General features: G+C 39.0%; 1 protein-coding gene across 26 annotated transcripts in view; it reads right to left on the reverse strand.

The window, feature by feature from the left end:
• TNRC6B (trinucleotide repeat containing adaptor 6B) overlaps nucleotides 1-19,473 on the reverse strand; it is a 145,293-nt gene that overhangs the window by 97,072 nt on the left and 28,748 nt on the right. For 10 of the 26 annotated variants that reach the window (XM_066996008.1, XM_066995991.1, XM_066995984.1 and 7 more), the window contains one exon: nucleotides 6,060-6,127. The exons of the other annotated variants lie outside the window; for them this stretch is intronic. In XM_066996008.1, the coding sequence (XP_066852109.1) occupies nucleotides 6,060-6,127 (68 nt within the window). The remainder of the gene's footprint in view (nucleotides 1-6,059; nucleotides 6,128-19,473) is intronic. 26 annotated transcript variants of the gene reach the window in all.

The raw sequence follows: 19,473 nt of genomic DNA on the forward strand, positions 1-19,473 counted from the left end.
AAAAATGAGTGAGTAGGTGAATCTGGGTAACTTAAAAAAAAACGAAATTACAATTGAAAACATTTTCCAGCATTTTCAAGACTAGCTTGCAGAAGTGAATGTCTGATTTTTAATGATTTTTGCATAGAATACTCAGACTAGAGTTTTCCTGTGAATACCCTTAAGCACAAGAAAAGTTAAAAAAAAAAAAATTAAGTATAGCACTAACTGATAAAACATGGAAGTGAATTGATGGAACCCTTAGCATTTAAAGTGCTGAAGTCTTAAGTATATTCTGCATATTTTTGTAGTTATTTTGGTCTGAAGTACTGTATTTTAAGAAGTGCAAGCCAGCTTTTTCAACATTACTGACTTACTGGTCTTCTGGCTAAAACACAGCTGCTCTCCAGCTAGAGTTCACTGCTGCCTCATCCATTACTACCCACTCAATCGCACAACAAGGGGCAATGGTTTTCTGTGCCTCCCTTACACACACAGGTAGAGTCGCCTTCAAACACGAACTTGTCCCGCCACACCATCGCAGAGTAAGAACACTTGTACAGTATATAGCTAATGAAAGTATTCCTGAATCCTCACCTAGATACTCAAATTTTTACCTCAAGCGCTAGTTTTGTGGTCTCCTGCCCTCCCATATCCTTTCAAATTTCCAAGGATGTAAAAGAAAAAAAAAGTCCAAGTCAAAATTCTCCCACTCGTATGCCAACACCAGAACTAGTCTGAATTATTACCAGAACTGAAGCATGTTCTTATACATTAACAGAACCACAACACCCTGTGACAAAAATGTCTAGTATGGCCACTGCATACATAGTGCATGTCTCAGTGGTGCCTTGTTTGGACGTTGGACAAAGGACTTTGGGGGGTGGGGGTGGATGTGCAGTTTTGTAGAGGATTTATCTAATGTGCTACTTATTCTACGCAGACACAGAAAAAATGGCTACAACCTTTAATTTTGAACATAAGCGTTGATGTTTCCAAGGAAGGGCATAATTTACCATGAATTTCAACAGAATTTGAGCTGACATCCAAATTAGGTATCCCAAATTGGGTTGATAATCTGAATTAGGATTTGGAGGTTACTTTGACAATATTAGCATGAATACTTTCAAAATCTTCTGTTTTGGCTGGCACTGTCAGTAAATTAAAAAGGTGTGGAGATACTACAGACAAATCTCAATACCTTTCGTAGTAAGAAGCGTCCTTAAAACAACAAACAAAAACCCTGTTACGCAAGTATTTAGCTACAGTTTACTTTAAATTTGCTAAGAACATGATTTCATGCTACAGAGAGAGATTCTATGGCTATGGACCTTCTTGGAAATTTAACATTTAAGAGACCCTTCACAAGAACACTGCCATACTTTGTAACAACATTGGGCATTCCCAGCAGCCAAAGCTGTTATCTTCAGGATATACCACTGAAGACTTTCTATAGTTTTCAGCATCAGTATAAAAGAGTAATATTAGTTGATTTACGCTACTGTGGCAGCGAGGCACATAATACTGGTAGGTTACTGAAAATGAAGGAAGACAGGCCTATTAACTGGTTCCTTAATTTGACTTACAAAGAAAGGCTGATAGCACTTGCTTTGCTTTGTCTTAAGACAAACTAAGCAAGTGGACCACGGGGAGATCCTTCTGCTTAGTAAACAAAGATAGAGATTAAGTTTTAGTAAAGATTGAGCCGGACTTTCAGACGTTCATAATGGAAGGATGAAAGGCAACAGACTAATTGCAACAAGAGAAATTCCCACTGAATATTAGGATTATTGAGAGTGACTGAACACTGCAGGAGATTGCCCAGAAATGCTCTAGAATAATCCTGAGCAGCTTGATGTAACTGTGAAGTTAGATCTAACCTTCAAATCCCCCTCTCCTTTAACCATAGGATTGGATGACTTTCAGAAGTCCTTTCCAACCTAAATTACTTTATTAGTCTACAATTCCTCTTTCCAGACTATATGATTTTATGTATAGCCTTCTTTAAATTACAGTGTGATGTAAGTCCAGAAAGACATTGAATATTTCTTCTCAAGTCTTAAAAAAGGATTTAAGAGAGCATGACCAAATTTAAAACAATAATTTTGTGATCTTCACAGCTGCAATCTCTTTTCTGGCATGACTGCAGTTTTGTTGCCTCAGAATCCACATAAACCTGTCAAGCCAGGGAAGAGGCTATCTGATATGGCTAATCAATGATACTTAGTAAATGATGATCTTCTTTTGCTATCTTTCTTGCAGGGTGAATCACTTCCAGATGTACAAATTACTTAGGTAGTTGAAAACACCTCTATAAAACAGCAGGTAGGGAATAGCCAACTGAGGTGCATCAGACAGTGGTAATAGCTTGGCCTACCTTGCAAATAAATGGATGAACTTGGCTCCCTTTTTTGTCTGAATAGCTGCTGCCTCCAGCAGCCCTCTCCCATGCGTCAGTCAAACATTTATTTTTTTTGTTACAAAATGAGTTTGTCGTTTATTACTTCCCTTTCACTAATAGATCCAGGTGTGATCTATTACTTCAAATCTGCAAAGTAACAATTTCTCAAATGCACTGCACGGTCCATGGTGGCCATCATCAGCCTCAGTCCTCTGCACGAGTCCATGCAGAGGTTTCAGAGTAAGGTGCAGCCCTCACTGCTGCACAACCACGCCAGTCATATGACACTGGCACCGCGCGTGAACTGCGAATCTTTCACAGGACTTGAGACAAGAATGCCCATTCCATATTTCATTTGTACAAAGGATTTTGAATGGGTAACTTCATAAATAGCTTCAAGTGAAATTACTTATATTTATGTTGTAAACGACCAGTTTGAAGACCTCATGTACCACCTAAAAGAAGAATTCCTCCCCACAAAGCTGACAGATACTAGCAGACAAGAGTTCAGTTGTTATCCACATTTTAACCAAAAAATCTTAAAATGCTACAAGCCTACAATAGGTTTGCTTGAGAGAACCATTCCATACAGCAAAAGTTTTTGCAATTAAACCACTTTTTAAATACCAGAAGGTACACTTAAAATACCAAGTTTTTACCCAAGTCATACTGAGCTGAAATACTCTTGCATTTCAGAAACACAGTGCCAGAAGTTGTCCGTGGGTGCTGGCTCTTTGTAATCCATTATGCAGCTGTACTTTTGCAGATGACATTTCACATGAGACCAAGGCTAGGCAAGAGCTACTACTTCCACTGGAAGTCTCTCAGAAGTATTATTTTTTTTTCATTGCACATTCAAACCTTACTTGAGTCCCCTGGAACGCAGTTACATATTAAGAAATTGCTGGGTTTGCCTAAGGTTAACACTTTTTGACTGCTCCAGCACTCTGGTGCAAGTGAGCTCCCTCACAGGTCAGTTGGTGAAACCTTATCTTCCAAATGCCATGGCAGTACAGTTATCCAGATCAAGGTATGTATGAAAGGCAATTAAATTAACAAGGACAACTTTTCAGAAAAGCAAATTAGAAGTACTCAAAAAAAACAAAAAAAAAAATCTGCATAGCTGCAGAGGGAGTAAACTCTAGGAAGTGCAATGAGCAGCTGGAAAGGGAAGGACACATCTTCTGTATCAAACATCTGATTCTGCATGCAAACTTACTATCTTTTCATTAACAAGCTCTAATTTTAATTCAAATCAAACAGGAAGACAACAGTAAACATACACATACACCAAATCGCAGAAATGTTGAGGATGGAAGGGATCTCTGGAGATCATTAATCCCACTCCCTTGCTCAAAGTAGGGTTAACTACAGCAGGTTGCTCAGGGTTGCGTCCAGCTGGGTTTTGAGTATCTTACAGCATGAAGAAGGCACAACCTCTTTGCCCAAACTGTTCCATTGCTTGACCACCCCCAACAGTTTTTAAAAAAAAGTTTATTATTTTCCCTCTTACGTTTGAGTGGAATTTTCTGTATTTCAGTTTGTGCCGTTGCCCCGCTGACACTGCTGTGAAGAGTTTGGCTCAAGTCTTCCTTCCACCCCTCATCAGGTACCTACACACACGGGTAAGTTTGCCCAGCCCCGACCCTTCTCATCTCTAAATTGAGCACTCCCAGCTCTCTCAAATTCTCCTCATTTGCCAGATGTTCCAGCCAGTCTGTGGCCCTCTTCAGTACGCTTGCTCCACAATGCCCAGATAACGCCTAATGGAAGCAATATTACGAAGGGGCAATTTCATATTTTTGTTTTCCTTTTGAGATCTGTACAAAAAAAGATGTGAAGACAACGCAGCCTTTTTGAAATACATTAAGGTTATAAATTACTGGTCGTTTTTGTGATTATCATCTGTTTATCCTCAATGCCAGAACAATGTCACTTACAACTTTTAAGCTCTACACGTAAGCAGACAATTTTGTTAGGTAGATGAAAATTTGAGATTGTGCATAGTAAAAGATTCAAGTGACCAACTAAAATTGAAGAGCAATACCCACAACGGAATATTCCTGGCATTACACTACAATTGCAGAAAATAATTATCTTAATCTCTTAGTTGCATTACTGAAATTGCACTTTCAGCTTTTTATCAAATTATTATTTGATACACAAACCACAAATTTATTAGCTTTAAAAATAAAATAACTCCTGCCTATTGCTGATCTCATTCTCTTTCCAGTAACCATAGTTTTGGAGAAGAGGGAGATTGTAAGGCACTTGAAAAGCTCTAATTAGAAATCAGGTCAACTGTAAACTAGCTGTAGCTTCCACTTGCACCTAAAATAAGACAGCAAACAAAAGGCCAGGATAAATCCAAGACGACATCCCCCATATATTCACTCTAATAAGGTGTTTCATTATACTACTATAAACCAAAATAAGCAATTCAGAAGAACAGAAATCTAACTCCTATGTTTTATTTTGACTCTGATTTCCTTCTGGAACTTTCTGAAAGTTTCTACTTCAACAAGCTTTGTACCTCTTGATACCACAGTAAGTTGGGCAGTCTGAATAGAAAGAAATAGCAGCAATTACTTTGAGAAGTTTGGCTCACTTCCATGATGGAAAAAATGTGCATGCTCAGCACTAGAACTTCCCTGAGCTCATCTTGGCTACCTCAGAAATATTTTCTCACTGTCGCAGAGGCAGCGAACGTACAGTTGTTAGCTTATCTGAAAGGTAAGGAAGGCCACCACCTCAAGCTGAATCCCAACCTTTCTGCACGAAATATACTGCTGATCGAAGAGACAACAGAATTCCTTTTCATGAAGAGGCATCCAATTAGGCACAGGGGAAAAAAAAAAAAAAAAAAAAAAAGATTTGTGCTGTGGATTTCCCAAAGACCACTTTCTTGCTTGCTCCGTAAGGTAGGTCAGGTAAATCATTTAACTGCGATACCATTGTATTACCATTGCATTAGCTCAAGAGAAGAATACAGAAGACAGCCATTGCTGCTACGCACTTTTAGGACAGAGCTCTGCTCTTCTGCTACTGGATTTCAGTCTGAAGTCCTATTAGCAAAAGCTGTTTCTTCCATGCCTTTTACTGATGGAAATGTCTTTTTTTTTTTTTTTTTTCCTCTGGTCAAGCTTTTCCCCCTAAAGCACTAAGTACTAGCATCTTAAATTGTTCACCCTTGAAAGACCATTTTGTTTACAATTTCAGTTCCTTTATTAAAACACATTTTAAAGAAGGCTTATATTTCAAAGAAGACTAATCTACCATACGCACACCAAGAAGGTGACCCTGGTTCTATCATATTTCAGATTACTTCACCGAAGAAACGCATAAAAGTTTCACGTACAAATTTTCACTTTAAAAATAAAAAATGGAACTCACTGCCTCAGCGCTAAGCTTCCAGAACGATTATCCCTTTCACAACAAATTCTGATTTATCTTCTGAAATTGCAAAGCGTAATTCTATGCTTTTAAATTTAAGGCAAGTCAACATCCTGATTTATTTCTATTTATTTTTAACAGCCACCATCCACTATTAAATAGGGATATTTAATGAACCAAAAGGGCGAGCACCAAACGAACAACCAATGTTTCCAGCACATTAAAACAAGAGTGCTTCACACCATTTACTATGGTAAGGCCCTTTTCAAATAAACGTGTGACTCACTGTTTGTTTTCTTCACCAGGAGGTGGAGTCTTGCCATGCCCCTCCATTACAAAATCCTCATGTTCCATCTGCAAAGGCAAGCATTGCAGGTCAGAAATTGGTGGAGCAAAACGCACATCACCTAAAGTGGCCCTTTTCCATATGCAACAACTTAAGGCAGCCACTTTATCAGAGCGACTGGTCCAGAACAGACCATGTAGTTTCTTAGCAACATATGTACATCTCCATCCCCATTGCTATGGTATCATTTTATAGCACAGTTCTCAGAAAATCTTAGAAGGGAAGAAGAATGATTTAATGGCTATCGCAGGAGACTTAGTCAGGGTATCTATGTTCTAAATCTTGCTCTGTTATGGACTTCCTTCATTATTCTGAATAAGTATGACTTCTACCGCGCCTCTTCCTTACATAGGTATAAAGTAGAAATTTTTAAAAAAGTTTTATTTGTCTATGAAGATATCTCTCTCCAAAAAAAAGATTTATAAAAACTTTATTAACTACAGATAGAAACTGCTGTAAAAGCTGTGTATTATTTGTGAAAAACAACTTTATATGAAGGACTTTCACTGCACACGCACAGCTTAGTTAGTAGGGTAAAAAAAAAAAGAGGCCTAAGGGAACCTCAAATAAATGCTGTTCCAATGACAACATAAGGTAGGCATTTCCTTTGGCTCACATGATAAAAGATTCCAAGGGCACTAAGGAAGCTTTCTGCTTAATTGTTTGCTTTTTAAGTACAGTTTTAGCATACATTTTCAGTAATTTCGTTGGCCAGAAAGAGGAATTATATTATATTTGATCATTAATTATGCACGCTTCATTTAATTACTTCATTCAGCCAGAAGTTTTAGCAAAGATAGCAGAATATTCTCCTTCTACAAAAATTCAACACATGCACTTAGTATTTTACACAAACATCCAGGCATACAGTTAGCAATGCTTTACTTTGCATGAAGTCAGCAATCAGGCCACACTGCGATGTTCAACAAGCCATACAATAAATAGAGCAAATAAATCATCATCACACACAAATCCATGACCCCCTACATTTGGGAATGGAAAGTAGAGTACACTATTCTATCAGAAAAGATAACATTCTAGTTATTCATTTAAGGAGGAAAACAAAACAAAACCTACACAACAACGCAAACCAACCAACCACTTCCTCAGCCTTTCCCTTGTGTCCCTTCCCAAAGAAGAGGCAACTTGACTCATTTCTACCTTGATCCCGTTGACAGGTCAAAAATACTGACAAAAAACGTTATGTGCACACTGACATCTAACAGGGCTAACTGAAATAATGTTATTTGCCTGTGCGGACACAGCCCTAAGCAAAATCACAAACATACTGAGAGGCTATAAGCTGGTAATGAGATCCAGAAGACAGAGTCAATCAAGTAAGTATATGAGGTAATTTCACATTTTTGAGCATGTACCCAATGTGATCCAGAGTCAAAACAGTATTTTATTTAAAAGCAAAAGTTTGAAAGCAAAAAAATTTTGCATTTCCATTCCCTGAGCAACTCGCACTTTTACACATTTAGCCTCACCATATCAAACACATTAAAATCTGTTTGTACTTCGGTCTACGTCTGCTTCTCAGGAGCTCTAGCATCTGCACTCAAACTGCCAGGTGGAAGGGAAAGGTATTCCACTAATTGTATTGTTGTAGATGATTAAAAAAAAAAAAAAAAGTAGGACAACTGGTAAAATAGCTACAGATTTGTGGCCACATCATAAAACAACATGGTTCTATTGAGTGAGAGTAAATGTTTAAGGGTTACTCCTATACAACCTAAATTTTAGCTTGTTTACTCTGTGTTAGGTGGGTTGAGGAAAGCCTCTTGCTGGTGTGAGACAAGCACAATTCACAGGAATGGTAAGCAAAGGAACAGTTTGTGGCTAGTACCAGGAAGAAAATATGAAATACGTTTGCGAGTAAAGAAGAATTGCATACAGCATGTATAATGCTAAACTAACAAGATTCCCATATAAAATAGAAATTCAGTTTAATGAAGCTGTAGAAGAGGAGAGATTGTAAAAGATCAAGTATAAAACTAGAAAGACTTTTAAACCAACAAAAATTTGGAAAGGAATGGGAATTTATTTTATTAGATCATAAACAAGAAATCTGGATGAGAACTGGAACATCTAGTAGGTCACCAAGACAAGGCAATTGCCAAAGTGTTGTCAATAAAACTGCTGCTTTACTATGAATTTTAAATGCTAGTGGCATAGCTCTTCAGGCACATTGTTATCTAGTATGCATATCTATCTAAATTACCATTATAAAGAGGAAGAGTAAGCAAACAAGAACTACAAATACCCTGGGTTAAAAATAACATTCTCGTAGGTCTAGACACAATCTGTCTCAAAGCAACTTTAAAAAAAACTAATCTACCAAAATGTTAATCAGTTTACTTCACTTCAGACAGCAGGTAAAACTATCTGAAATGACTAAAACCTACATTATTAAAAAAAAAAAAAAAAGGAAGAAAGAAGAAAAAGAGCTAAGCTTCTTGTAACTTAGAGAAAGGCAATGGCAAAGTTTCTCAAGCAGTTCACAAAGAAAATTAGTCACAGATCGAGAAAAAAATCATGAATGTGGAAACCGTTGAATTCACAAAATAAAGATTAATTTTTAGGTTTTCACTGCAAAAAAAAACACAATGGAATTCCTCAAGACATGGGCACTTTAAGAAATTGAGTATCAGGGAACTAGAATGAACAACTGGACTGGTAAGAAAACAGCTGGGTGGTCAGTCTCGGGGTAATAGTTAATGGTTGCACGCTACCTGGATGCTGTTAAAACATGGGATGCTGCATGGGTCTGTCCTAGAACTTGTCCATTGAACATCTTCATCAGTGGCTTGAAGGACCAATACGGTGTACTCTGCTTGAGTTTTTAAGATAATGCCAACTAGGGTGGACAGGTCCAGTCAACATTCCCAGGGCAGGGCTGCCGTTCAGAGAGACCTAGACAGGCTAGAGGAACGGACCTAGAGGAACTATGAATTCAGAAAGGACAACTGCAAAGCCCCACACCTGAGGGGCCCTGCCAATGACACAGGCTGGGGAATGACTGGCTAGGAAGCAGCTCTGTGGAAAAGGCCTTGGCAGATGGTAACTGGATCATGAGCCAGCAGCATGCCCTGACAGGAGAAGCCAACAGTACCCCAGGCTTTATTGGTAAAAGCCTTGCCAGTAGATGAAGGAACTGATTATTCCCTCTACTCAGTGCTCAGTAGACCATATCTGGAATAATGCACCTAGTTTTCGGCCCCCCAAGAAAACACAAGAAACACATCCATGAAGTGGACCAGCGTCTGCAGCAGAGACCAGCAAGATGCTCAGGGGCTGCAGCATTTGCCCTGTGAGGAGAAGCTGAGGGATATGGGCTTGTTCAGCTCAAGGACAGCTTCGGGGAGACCTAACAGCAACCCGCCTGCACCTACAAGGACGTCAGCAAGGAGCCAGGCTCACTGCAGTGGGCCTGGGGGAACAAGCAGAAGTTGGAACAAGAGAAGTCCAGACCGGATACGAGAAGACTTGTCTTCACCATGAAGACAGTCAAGAAGTGGAAGAGGTTCTCCAGAGAAGTTCTGCAGTCTCCATGTTTCAAGGTTTTCAAGGCCAGATTACATAAAATCCCTTGGAAGCTGGTCTGACCTCACAGCTGACCCTGCTTTGATCAGGAAGTTAAACTAGAGCCCTCCTGAAGTCCCTTCCAATCTGAATTTCCTGGTGGATCTTATGAACACAAGAACAGTTTGATGTTGAGAGGTAATAGAAAGAAGAAAACACTACTAAGTTACCAACCCAGAAGGAGTCAGCACTCCAGTATGGAAAGGTCTAAGAAAAGTCTTCGGAAGTAGTTAAGTAATCAAAAAAAATCCAAAAACAAAACCACCAAAAAAGAGAAAAACTAAACTATTCCATATTTCTTCCCGTATTACTCTTCAGCAATGACTGTAGCAGGTCCATAGTATGTCCTTTTTTAGATTACTGCCTACGGGTAGCAAGCAGCTACTGCAGGCTTAGAAACCTCCTACAATCCTGTAAGACTGAGAGGTCAGAATAAAGAAAGGTCCGAGGCAGAGAACAGATTTTACATGAATAAAGCCCAGTGTTTGGGCTTCAGATCTCCCTTAACACAAGACAACATATGACTGATGCATACACAAGGAAATAGTCTGACAATGTTGTAACATGTCCCTCCTTCACTACCACAACATAAATAAAACCTAACCTACTCAAAGAGCAACGTAAGATACACAATTAATTGTAAAATATACTAATTAATAAACTGACAAATAATTTACTGTTGTACAAACATGGCTCGCAACACTGAATTTTGCAAGTCCTTGTAGAATGTATGCTTTTATATGTCTGTCTATATAAAGATAATTATGTATTTGTGTACTAGAGCATTACAAAACATGAGCAACACAAGCTTTTCTGTTTCTGACAAGATCATTTTTACAAACTCAAAGGGACAGGGCTTTGAGCAACTGGATGTAGTGAAAGATGTCCCTGCCCACGGCAAAGGGGTTGGACTAAGTGATCTTTGAAGGCCCCTTCCAACCCAAACCATTCGATGATTCTCTGTGCAAGGCTATTCCATAGGTCTGATCCAGCACAGCTTCTTTTTGCAGAACTCTGCCTCTAATTTTCTCACTTATCTGCATATGGTAAATATTATTTCATGATCAGTGATATGTGTTTTCACTTTCAAATTTTGATTATTTTTTTTGTCAGAAAAGGCTACATGATTTAGCGTTCTAAAAATCCTAGAATAAGCTTAGAAAGTCAGATTATGCATTTTCAGCTTTCCCTGACATTTGAAAGTGTAAAGTGCTTTACCAAGTAGTTCATCTTAATTTAAAGAGACGCCTCTGACAAACTGCCTTCTGAAAACAAAATTAATGAACAAACTGACCAAAGAACATTCCATGGACATTACTTACATATTTTTTAAATTACTTCTTAGGGCCTAGCTAATTTATTCACCAGATTTATTTTTGAAATTAAAAAGCATATAAAATTTTTAGGTCTCATTTTCCCAATGACAACAGTAGCACCCCCTTGCAGAAAGGATGAGAATACGGTATTTAAAGTTTTGATTAAGTGACTACCTGTGGATGAACTGAAAAGAGGAACAGCGCTTAACAGCCAAAATTAGCTTGAAATATTTTTTTCTCCCCAACCACAGTTCTTTAAAAAATGTCTATGGACATTTCTTCCCCCAAAAAGTCTCTCAGCTTCTCTTCAATCTATCATCATGAGATCATGTCCGGCAGTCTTTTCGCCTTCTTTTTAAGGAAGCAGGAGTCCAGACTCCCCACTATGTTTCAGCAATACACAGCAACCACATCAGATCCAGTAAACCGCAAGCATTCTCAAAAGGAGTATTCAAAGTCTTCAGTCTCTTGACTTACACAATAGACAGGAGATGAAGTTATCCTGAATACGTAGAAATGGTGTGGAAGGTTCAAGGTAAGACAAAACTCTTGTACCTAGTGCATTTTTCCCAAGGAAAGGAGAAAAGCTGGAATGGCTGAGGGTCTTAGGCACGTTAGTTTCTCTTAAAAGGACTGCAGGGGGAGCCATGGGTTCCAAGAATCAGAGAAAGCGCACTCCACACCTGTTTCTCCTGGCAACTGGTGGTAAAGGCTTCAAGATTCTGGCAGCTGGAAGCAGGAACCAGAAATAGACCCTTAAACAGCAGGGGGGAAGTCAATAGAAAACCTGCATCTATTAAAAAAGGAACCACAAGTTGTCAAATTATTATTTTTTTTTAATTTTTATTTCAAAGCTTTTTTTTCCCCCTTTAAAATCCAAGCATCTGTATTTCCACATTTTGACAAAAATATATTGAGTGTTCTAAATACATAAAACAATTTGTATTTTTGTAAGTTTCAAAAGCTATTCACGATTAAATACCTCAACACTTAGTTTCTGAAGAATGAGATATACCAGAAGGATCTTAGACATAACAAAATTAGTACTCACACCCCCCCCCTCCAAGCAGTGCAGCAGCTGCTATCAGTTTTATATACAATTCTTTCAAAAAGATCTTCAGTGAAACCCTAATGGATTTGATTAATGAGTGTACCTAATCTGGAGTTCCTAGATAAAGTCAAGCTTGACATATTTTGAAGGGTCATAAAGTTTCTACACCAAAACTCTCATCTTTTCTGAATGCTGATTTCAGAAAGCACACTTTCCTAACAAGATGCAACAACTTCATTAAATATCCTAGCCCACCAAAACTGAACTGAGCATAAGAGAAACCAAATACCTTCCCAAGAAATAGGGAAGATTTCTTTGTAAGAAATCCTAGACTTGTTATGAAAAGCTACACATTTTAATCAGTATTTTGTCTTTTTCCTTCACCAGCCATAAAAACATACTAATGCAGCTTGATGCGACAGCTACTATCACTATCTTTTTCCACTCATTCAATAGGTCACTCTCATGACTTTTTTTTTTTTAATTATTATTAATAAAAAGACTAGTCAGCCACCTGAATAAACAGGAGATGAAGTCTCATAAGAATGGTCACTTACTAGCATCTCCAGCGGATGAACAGAAAACCTTATCCAGCATATAACTAGATTTCCTTCACTGAGGAACAGCCAAGGTCAAAAGCTGCTGTCTGCAGATTGTGGCATTTTACTTCCCATGCTTAAATTTAACTGTTAATTTCAACACAGCCTAGGGCAGGTCCAGTTTAAGAATGATACATTTGGTGCTTCATCACAACTACTTACTTTTAGACCAGTGCACCTTCCCACTCATCAGCTGCAACAGAGCAACCATAAGTAGGCCATCAGCTTTTCTTTTGTCTCGCTAATACTTCGTTAAAATCCAAACAATTAGTCACCAGTCACTGCAGCTAGCAACTGAGGAAGCTCTACAAATGCTGAGCAGTTAGAAGAACTTGTCGGAAATATCAAACAGAGACAATCCCAGGTGTAACAGAAACATAATCACTACTACAAGTGAAAGCAGAGCTGAGTCACCTCTCTGCCTGGCTTCATGTAAGCATTTTGGACAAACTCAGTGAAGGTTAAATTTACTCGTTACCAACAGATAAAAATGTGTTTAATTAACCTTTAAATTTACCTTCCTTTATTAAAATCCGTGCAATTTAGCTGCAAACACTTTAATATCTTCTTTTAAGAACGAATAGCTGTTGAGCTAGCTAGCATCTCAAAATGTGCAAAGAATAGCAACAATTAGTCCCAAAATTTACTTTTGAGATTAAACCTTAATTTCAGCACAGATGAAAACACTCAAAAAAGTTTGAATCACTATATACAAGTTTTAAAAAAAAAAAACAGTCCCTAACCTTCCTTTTCCTAAAGTGAGAAAGCAAAGCATTTTCCTGAACTATGTACAGGAAAACCTTACGGAGAAGATGCACAGGAAAAGTTACCTGAATTTTTGGACCCTCTGAGGTTTTTGCAGTATTGCACAGCGTTGCAATGTTACTCAATTTTTACTTGAACCTATTTCTACCCCCACACTTCTTTTGTGGCAAAACACAGCCCCATTATTCAACAAAATACTGACACAAGATGTCAACTATCTCCTAGCCTACTCACTAGTTTCTCGAAGTTTCTCATCAGCATCTAGATTGAGCCTTTCAATGTTATTACCATCACACAGCCTTAACTGGTTTTCCTGTTAGTAAAAAGAGAAGTGAAAACTTACTAATGTAATTTTACTGATAGATGATAATCACATTCAGCACTCCCTGCAAGGCACAGGCTATTCTTTTGAATACTAACACACTTAACACTCGTATAATTACTTTTTAAAAATCACTAATCTAACACCTATGTTTGGTATCTGCAGCCTAATGGTACTTTAATTCCTGACTCAGGGAAGTTTTACAATAACTATAAATGCCAGCATGGTAACATATACCAAGCATGCATCACCCTTACAGAGCAACGGTACAGATTATCAACAGCAGCTCAATAAATCATTAAGAATAGCAAAGTTATGTAACTCAGAATATGTAATTTATGTTTCACTTAAGCACCAAATCTGCAGTAGCGGTTAAAAGACTAGGAATGTTTCTTCTACCACCAACTCCAACTAATCATCTGTACTTCCAGAAATAAGCTATGTCCTATTTTCTAAGTTAACTTTTGAGATGCTTTTATTATCTAATATCCTATGAAATACCCAGCAGCTTAACAAGAACTCCCTGCTAAGCTTAAAACAAACAGCTTTATGAATATAATGACAAGAGTCACACACATCGGAAAGACTAAAAAGGTCAGAAGCCCAGCAACATTTCCTACTGTATAGACAAGATCAGATCATTATTTTTAATTAAATAAAGGTATTACTTAGCTGCAAAGTATTTGAAGAACAACAACTCCTCAATATATACAGTAATTCACTTGAATCTTGGTCTGGAGGCACTCTGAGCTACCCAACTGCTTGCAGCAAGAGATACTGTTCTGGTAATACTTTCAGCCCCCAGAGAGGTTCCTTTATGTCGCCCAAGTTGTGGTATGACAGAATGACTTTTGAAATCTTCACCTTTGAAGCTAAGACAGCTTTGAATAATAGTTCAGCGATCTCAGACTCAAAATGCATAGTTTTCTGAATATAAGCAGAAGTGCTCTCTGTGTCCTGTGCCACGGCTGACAATGGACTCCATCCCTTTATGTTTCTGTACATATGTAATATGGATCCCAGAAAAATCTGGATTTAATAAGTCACAAGTAATTCATGTATTTTATTTAACTATCTGTATTATTCCTCAGATAAAGACTACTTGCATTTCACAAGACATGAATTCTAGCTAACTGCTGCAACTCTGGAAAAAATCTTTCATACTTTGCAAAGATTTAGGGGAAAGTCTGACTTCAAAGCCCTTGACCAATTCACTCTCCCCCACTACTTCGAACAGCCACTTGTAGGCTGCCTGATGACTGTATTTAGGCGACTCAGTTTATAGTTAATTTACTATTTATGGTGCAGACACACATGAACAAGTTATAGCGGTTTAAAGTGACATCTGTAAGTGGCTGATATTTTAATATACACATTGTTAACCGCCCTGACAGAGAAGAAAGAAAACAAGTTAACTGCTTTCTTCCCCTTAGATTTGGAAAGTTAGATGGCACCTTACCACAAAAGGACAACTGGCACAAAGAATTTTTAATGGATTGAGAAAGCAGGTGATAATCACAATTACTGGGAACTAAATTACACTTTTGCACCACGCATTAAGTCACCTTCCCCGTGCCACAAACACTGCTTTCTGCTGTTTGTTAGGACTCACCGAAAGTGACATAACCCAGGCAAAGAGGTGCTGAAGTCAGTCAGCCCCAAGAGATCTGATCTGACAGGAAAGAAAAGAAAGAACTGACTTTCTTTTCTGTGTTCACAGGAGGCGAAGTCATTGTGTGGATTGTAAACACACAAACCGCTACTGGCCCAGAAAGTCCCTGAGTAACCAACAGGAGGCTGGGAGCCTTCTCTCAGCATACGCTCACCCTGCTTTCAGCCTCTTCACAGACGTTCACTTCTGACCACTGTCCAAAAAAAAAAGGAAAAAAAAAAACGACCTCAAATAAAAACTCAAATGTTAATGGAGTTATTTGTGTAGGAATCACACATGGAAGCTCTGTACCTGCTGAAACCTACTGATATGATTTTATCGATATGAGTACTTCTATAAAATTTCTTAGAAATGTAATTCCACATAGGCTTACTGCATCTGTAGACAGCTATCACATTCTCCCTTCTTCATAATACACTGTCTTGTCTACCATCCAAACGTCTGACTGAGTTGACTTAAAACCAGTGACAGGAAATGTTGACATGCTTTTAATGTTGCTTTTACCCTCAGGGGAACTGACATTGCACAATGCCTTTGCAGAGTACACGTGTCTTTAGCTGTCCATACACTCTTCAGTCTACTGTAATGATGAAGACCATCACAACTATTTTTAGCTGCAAGAAGAAAAGAAAGGTCTTCTCCACAAACCACATCTCCATTTCTTCCACAGGCAATGAGAGGGGAAAAAAGAGTTCTAGGAACTAAAATAAATTTACACCATCTAGTTCACCCAGTGAAAATGAAATTGCCCATTTAGGATCTTGCAAATAGATGAGGTCAGCAAGACCACTCAGTTTTTACACTTTCTGATGAATCAACCCAAGACCAACCCAGGAGTTGGACTTGATGATCCTTATGGGTCCCTTCCAACTCAGGATATTCTATGATTCTAAGACTACCAACGATACAGATATTCCAAGGGTAAGCAAAAGCTTTTACTGCCCATGGCTCAAATTTCTCCTCAAACACCTATTCCCCTCAGCTTGCCAGAAGACAGTAGGATTGAAAACATTTATCAGTGCAAGACAAAGAGGTGATCTGGGACAGCCAACATGGCTTCAACAAGGGTTAATCGTGCCTGACCAACCTGGTGGCTTTCTATGATGGAGTGACTGCATCAGTTGACAGAGGAAGACCAACCAATGTCAAATGTCATCTACCTGGACTTCTGCAAGGCCTTTGACATGGTCCCACATGACATCCTGGTCTCCAAATTGGAGACATATGGATTTGATGGGTGACCCATTCAGTGGATAAGGAGTTGGCTTGAAGGTTGCACCCAGAGAGTGGTGGTCAATGGCTCCATGTCCAAGTGGAAGCCAGTGACGAGTGGTGTACCTCAGGGGTCTGTGCTGGGACCGGTACTGTTGAATATCTTTACAAATGACATCGACAGTGGGATTGAGTGCACCCTCAGCAAGTTTGCAGATGACACCAAGCTGAGTGGTACAGTCGATACCCAGAAGGAAGGGATGCCATCCAAAGGGACCTGGACAAGCTTGAGAAGTGGGCCCACAGGAACCTAATGAGGTTCAACAAGTCCAAGTGCAAGGTGCTGCACCTGGGCCGGATCAATACTGGACATGAGTACAGACTGGGTAAAGAACTCACTGAGAGCAGCCCTACAGAGAAGGACTCAGGGCTTCTGGTGGATGAAATGCTCAACATGAGCCAGCAGTGTAAGCTTGCAGCCCAGAAGGCCAACTGCATCCTGGGCTGCATCAAAAGAGGCCTGACCAGCAGGTGGAGGGAGGTGATTGTCCCCCCTCTCCTCTGCCCTTGTGAGGCCCTACCTGGAGCACTGCATGCAGGTATGGGGCCCCCAGCAAAAGAACAATGTGGAACTGTTAGAGCGAGTCCAAAGGAGAGCCACAAAGATGATCAGAGGGCTGGAGCACCTCTCCTAAGAAGAAATGCTGAGAGCTGGGGCTGTTCAGCCTACAGAAGAGAAAGCTTGAGGGGGAACTCATTGCAACCTTTCAGAACTTGAAATGGACTTACAAAAAGAACGGGGAGCAACTCTTTGCTCAATCAGATATTGACAGGATGAGGGGAATGATTTTAAACTAAAAGAGGGGATTTAGATTAGAAATTATGAGGAAATTCTTTGCTCAGAGGGTGGTGAGGCACCGGCACAGGTTGCCCGGAGAGACTGTGGATGCCCTATCCCTGGAGGTGTCCACGGCCAGGTTAGATGAGGCCCTGGGCAACCTGATCTGATGGGAGGTATCCCTGCCCACGGCAGTGGGTAGGAATTAAATGATCTTTAAGGTCCCTTCCAACCCAAGCCATTCTATGATTCTATGATTTTTAAGTGGCTGATTATAAAGGATCTCTAACATGTCATATTGATAGGGACTGCAACCACTGCCAACGCCTTTGTAAAGCCAATACTGAAGGGAAAGAGATCAAAGGTCAGTATTCTGAAAAGGTGGTGGTCAGCCCTCAAATTGGGTGCCAATAGCGCACCTGCATGAAAAGAGACACTTTCCAAGCAAAGCTACAAAGCAATGGCCCTGACCATCTCCACCCCGAAAATCACAGAGGGACTATACCATGATAGCTCTCAAATGCAGAACTGCCTTTTTTTCTTTCCTTTTTAAAGCATTTTTTTTAAAGCTTTTTTGTCTGTTTTACAATCTGCTGTATTCATCTGAAGAGATGCTATTAGCCAAGCAAACATTATTGAAAAAAAATTTACGAAAAAGAAAGAACCTTTAGGATAAAGGACATGGTGAGTTTAAACTGAATCTTATTTGAGACTGAAGTATCTTTTTGTCTAGAAATCAGATTTGCACCTGTTCACTGCAATGATATTCCAGGCCATTACATATCCTCCACATGAACCTACATACGAAAAGGCTGCATCAAAGGACCATCTAGCAGCAGTCCTTACGTATTGCAAAGTGAATTTGGCAGATGATGGTATTTGCCAAGAGAAAGGAAATACCTCATTGTATTAACCTTCCTTTTTGTACCTTACAAACACTTCAGGGTATACAGAGGAAAGAAAATAGAGGGAGTCATCTTTCAGTCTTGATATCTATATTTTAGCAATCTTACTCTTCACTATGGGTAAATAGGTTTCAAATGAGTAACCCATCTTGCCCTTGTAGAAAACAATAGAGCCAACTGACAAAATCTTGCACTTCATACTGAATTCCTTTAAGAATGCCCAAGCATTCAAGCTCTGAACAGCATTCCTAAAATAGTTCAAGTAGCACTGTCTAATTACATGTTCTTTTTTGTAAATTCCTCAACAACTTTACCTTGTTCATAATTGCTGTTCTGTAATGCCAGTGGACCCTGCTAATGCATTGTGATTGATAGTTCTTTGCTACAGTGCCTTGAAATTTCAACAATCAAAATTAGAAACTGACAAGCAGGTTTCCCCCCCCCCCCCCCCAGCTGTAGAAAGGTCCACCTATGTAGTGTTTCCTATAAAAGCGTTATTAGGTTCATTTGTTGGCCACAGCGTTAAAGTTCAAGAGAAAAAGTGAAAAACAAATTTATACTCCCCTTAACAGATTATGTTAATTTCTCTTTAAAACAAGAGGAATCTGTTGTAACATTTTTACAAGTTTTAGGAATACGACACTAAATGAAAGGACAACTTTATTAACCTGAGATTTAAACCAAGTCCACTCTTCATTCAGAGATTAATAATTTTTAAATCCACAATATGCAAAGATTTTGGTTTTGAAATTGCTCTACTAAGAAGTTTTACCATTTTCAGGCTAGAAAGATGAAGCTAGCAGAGCATGAAGAAGAGAACATTAGTTTATTTTGTGAAAAACTACCTTTGTGCTCAGAACTGTTCTTAAACTGCTGCCCTTCTGGAGAAGCTTAAGGTATGTGCTTGCTAGGCAGAACTTCCAAGAGGCAGAACTCTAGTTCCAAAAGACTTTACAAGATATTTTATACAAAGACTTTAGACTCCTACAGCTCCAGAGTACACCTCCTGTAGGTTGAAAGTACACCTCTTTGTAATAAGCCAAAATTTTCAAGAGTAGCAGGGATTCATTCTGCAAGAGAAACCATCAC

Source organism: Anser cygnoides, chromosome 1, assembly GCF_040182565.1.
Source record: "Anser cygnoides isolate HZ-2024a breed goose chromosome 1, Taihu_goose_T2T_genome, whole genome shotgun sequence".
Lineage (NCBI taxonomy): Eukaryota > Metazoa > Chordata > Aves > Anseriformes > Anatidae > Anser > Anser cygnoides.